A 4,187-nucleotide genomic window follows, 5' to 3' on the forward strand; every position below is an offset into this window, starting at 1 on the left:
TAACTTCATCTATATGACTCATACAGATGAACTTCATCCGTATGAAGGTTTTAATTTTTTTTTTTGGAAAAATTTTTATTTGTTTTAAAAAATGTTTTTAAATAGGATTTGTATTTCTTTGTTTTGTATTAAAAATAGGTATCTTTTGTGTTTATAAAAATAATATGATTGCATGGTGGTATGAAATACTTTTAAAGTTTAATAGTAAATGATTGAATGTTTTTGTTTTTTATGTTTAATATATTTGAATTAAAATAGTGATATGTTATTTAATTATGCATTTTGTGTTTTTATTATGTACTCATATATGGTCGTATGTTATTGGTAGTTTTACATTTTGTAGATGTTTAGGGTTTTGGGGTCAGGGGTAATGGCTAGGGTTTATGGCTTTGTGCTCATGGGCTAGGGTTTAGGGATGTGGGGGCTTGGTGTAGGGTTTAGTTGCAAGGGTTTAGGGTTTAGGGTTATGTAGTCATATTCTTATTTATGTTTAATTTATTTGAATGAAAATAGCCATATGTTATTTAATTATATGTGTTGTGTTTTAATTCGGTAGTCATATATGGTCGTATGTTATTGGTAGTTTTACAATTTGTAGATGTTTAGGGTTTAGGGGTAGTGGCTAGGGTTTATGGCTTAGTGCTCATGGGCTAGGGTTTAGGGACGTGGGGGCTTGGTGTAGGGTTTAGCGGCAAGGGTTTAGGGTTTAGGATTATGTAGTTGTATTCTTATTTATGTTTAATTTATTTGAATGAAAATAGTCATATGTTATTTAATTATGTGTTTTGTGTTTTAATTAGGTAGTCATATATGGTCGTATGTTATTGGTAGTTTTACAATTTGTAGATGTTTAGGGTTTAGGGCTTAAGGCATAATTGCTAGGGTTTATGGTGCTTGGATTAGGGTTTAGCTGCTAGGATTGAGGATTTAGGGTTATGTAGGTGTATTGTTATTTGAATATTGAATTTGACAAAAAAATACATGTGTGTCATGATTTGCAGATCATGGTTAGAACCAGGGGGTTAGGTCGTGCCCTAGGTAGGGTTATAGGCAGAGCCCTAGGGAGAGAGGATCATCATGATTCAGATGATGTTCCCCAGCGACGAAGGCCTACAGCATCCGCTCGTAGGCAATGGGAAGCTGCCCCTATTGTTGAGGATGTTCTTGATATGACTGAGGACGTACTTGCACATGGTGTAGAAGCTGTTGATGGTGCTGAGGGATTTGCTGTTGATAATGCTAAGGGATTTCCAGGTGGGTCGCGTGACCCATCAGTGCTAACTGAGTATGGTGACCATGTTGGAGTGAGCATATGGAATGGAGAGGTATTTTAAATTTTTAAGTAAAGTTATTTGTTAAGTATTTCTTATTATTTAAATTTTGTCATAATTTAAATTATTATGTTTATAAATTTTCAAATCATTTATAATTCAATTCAGGAACGTCCTGAATTGAAGTTATCCTCCCATGGAAGGAAGGTTGATAAATTTGGGAGGCCTGCTCCAGAAATTGAAGGGCTAGTCACTGCCACAGGACTAAGTCCTTTGATCGCATGTTCAGTAGACACTGGCGATCAGGGAGTTATATCCGCTTTTATGGAGAGGTGGCACAAGGAAACTAGCAGTTTCCATCTTCCTGTTGGAGAGCTGACCATCACGCTGGATGATGTGGCATCTTTGCTTCATCTTCCAATCATAGGCACCTTCCATAGCTTTGAGCCTCTGCATGTCGACGAAGCGGTGTTGATGTTGGTGGAGTTGCTTGAAGTCTCAGGAGAGGAAGCTAGAGCTGAGAAAAATGTCATGGGACATACGTACACCTATCGTGGCTACGAGATATTTATCAGAGGAGATGTAAGGCCCGACATTGGATTGTTGTAGCTCGTTCCTATCTCCTACACTTGTTAGGTTGCACTCTTTTTGCTAACAAGAGTGCAACACATGTTCATGTTGTATTTTTAGATGCTTTCTGAGGCTTGAGTCAGAGTGGAAGCTATGCGTGGGGAGCTGCCGCCCTAGTGCATATGTATGATCATTTGAATAATGCTTGTAAGAGCGACGGCCGACAGCTTGCTGGTTACATCACTCTATTGCAGGTAATATTTATGTTTTTAATATGTTAAATTGGACTATGTTTTAAATATGTTTTTAATATGTTAATTTGACATTTGTTTTATTTTGATCTAATGTGTGTAGTGTTAGATATATGAGCATTTTTCCTCTATTGCTGACTGCGTCACTGATCTAGACTATGATGAGATGTCACCACATGCCTGCCGGTGGCTTACTACGAAGGCTTATTCGAAGGGATTCCCAGCATTGACGTACTGGACACGTATAGATGGACTGACGATTCCTGATGTATGCTAGATGCCTTATGGTGAGCACCAAGGAGTTCGAGCGTTTGACCTTATTTCATGCTTTTCCAGTGAGCTTCGATGGGGTCCCGTTGTGGTCACACATCGACCAGAGAAGGTGGTGCGACAATTTGGATACGTTCAGACCATTCCTCCGCAGCCTATGGGTGTCAGCTTGTCATTTGAAGATATTGACGACACGTGTTGGACAAGTGGCCTCAATAACTTAGGAAGGGGGGTTAATTAAGTTTCAAAATTTTCCCACTAACAAACTTAAACCCCCTTTTAAATGATAGGCTTAGAATGCATAAGAAAAAGAAGAAGAAGCAATCAATTTAACAATGTGTTTTTAAATGTGCAAGACAAAGTAAACTGCAGTAAAATAACTGAGATAAGGGAAGAGAGAAATGCAAACTTGATTTATACTGGTTCGGTCACTTCCCGTGCCTACATCCAGTCCTCAAGCAACACACTTGAGATTTTCACTAACTTTGTAAAAAACCTTTTACAACTTCTGAACACCCAAGGAATCTTTTTCCCTTGTGTTCAGGAAACTCACAATTCAAGAGACTACCAGTCTCTTTATTACAACTTACTTTTTGAGATGAACAAAAAGATTTATCTCCTTTAGAGTAGATAATACAATTTGATGTTCCTGGATGAACTCTCAATAGATTTGCAAGTGTTTGTCCAAGAGTTGTTGAGAGAGCATTTGACAATGAAGTTCTCTTAGAATATCTCTCTCTTGCTTTTCGAAATCAGGCACACACATATATATAGGCCCTACGTGCCTTTTCAAAATGGTTTGAAGAGTTGTGTCTTTTCAAAAAGTTTTTTCTGAAATTCTTCACTAGTAATCGATTACAGGTTTCTGGTAATCGATTACACAGTTATATTTTGAAGGGTCATGACTTTTCAAATTGAATTTCAAGAGTTCTGTTGCTGGTAATCAATTACACATCAATGGTAATCAATTACACATTCAACATTCAAATTTCAAACCCTTTTAAGAAGCTGATTTGCAAACTTGTCTTCTGGTAATCGATTACACTGCCTGGTAATTGATTACCAGAGTCTTGACATGTTGGAAACAATGTGTTTTGAGGCAAAAACTTATCTTGAATGAATCTTGAAGCAATGTTTGTTTGTTGAAGCAACCTTGTCTTAATCTTGAAGCAATGCTTAACCTTTGAATGTTTGTTGAAGTGATCTTGAAAGCAACCTTGTCTGATTATTCTTTGACATCATCAAAATCATGTATTCATACATTCACAACAGGTGGATGCATTACTCAGACCATCTAGCAGTAGAGGGGAAATTTGTCTTGTGCTTTGACAGTGTGCATCTGATTACATGGACTGATTCTTCAGGATCTCTCATCCGTTCATCACACCCACACAGGCAGCTGATCTGCCCATACATCCACCTGTGCCACAGCATGACTCATATGTGGAGCCAGATATCCCTAAGGTCCTAGTGGCACCAGAAGCAGGAGCTTCACATGCACCTTCTGATGTGGAGCAACCTAGACATGCAGTGGTAAGATTACTTGTTTTAATGTTTTATTAAATGTCATTTATTTCAGTTACTGTAATTGTATATGGGTTGTTTTGAATGTGATAGGATGTTTTCCAAGCAATCGCAGAAAGGTTGGAGCATCTGCTCAACCTAAGGATACTCACTGTAGGCACAGAGATACATGAGGTCATGGAAGACTACATAAGGAATGCTAAGTGTGTCACAACAGATGAAAATATTTATGTCAGGTCGCGACGAAGGCGGCGAATGGATCAGCCATAGATGTCATCCTTTTTAGATATTCATATTTGGA

The 4,187-nt window shown here is 37.9% G+C and overlaps 1 protein-coding gene across 1 annotated transcript; it reads left to right on the forward strand.

Annotated features, from left to right (window-relative positions):
- The first annotated feature begins 1,004 nt into the window (after positions 1-1,004).
- On the forward strand, positions 1,005-2,369 carry LOC102666048 (protein MAIN-LIKE 1-like). Its single transcript, XM_006593178.1, has 4 exons — positions 1,005-1,325; positions 1,458-1,853; positions 1,985-2,095; positions 2,202-2,369. The coding sequence occupies exons 1-4, from the start codon at positions 1,005-1,007 to the stop codon at positions 2,367-2,369; spliced, it is 996 nt and encodes a 331-aa protein (XP_006593241.1).
- The last annotated feature ends 1,818 nt before the right edge of the window (positions 2,370-4,187 follow it).

This window comes from Glycine max, chromosome 12 (assembly GCF_000004515.6).
Source record: "Glycine max cultivar Williams 82 chromosome 12, Glycine_max_v4.0, whole genome shotgun sequence".
Taxonomy (NCBI): domain Eukaryota; kingdom Viridiplantae; phylum Streptophyta; class Magnoliopsida; order Fabales; family Fabaceae; genus Glycine; species Glycine max.

Coding starts and splice junctions, on each gene's coding strand:
- LOC102666048 (XM_006593178.1), top strand. CDS start 1,005: ATGGTTAGAACCAGGGGGTTAGGTCGTGCCCTAGGTAGGGTTATAGGC. Junction 1,326..1,457: donor TGAGCATATGGAATGGAGAG/GTATTTTAAATT, acceptor CCTGAATTGAAG/TTATCCTCCCATGGAAGGAA. Junction 2,096..2,201: donor GTTACATCACTCTATTGCAG/GTAATATTTATG, acceptor GTGTAGTGTTAG/ATATATGAGCATTTTTCCTC.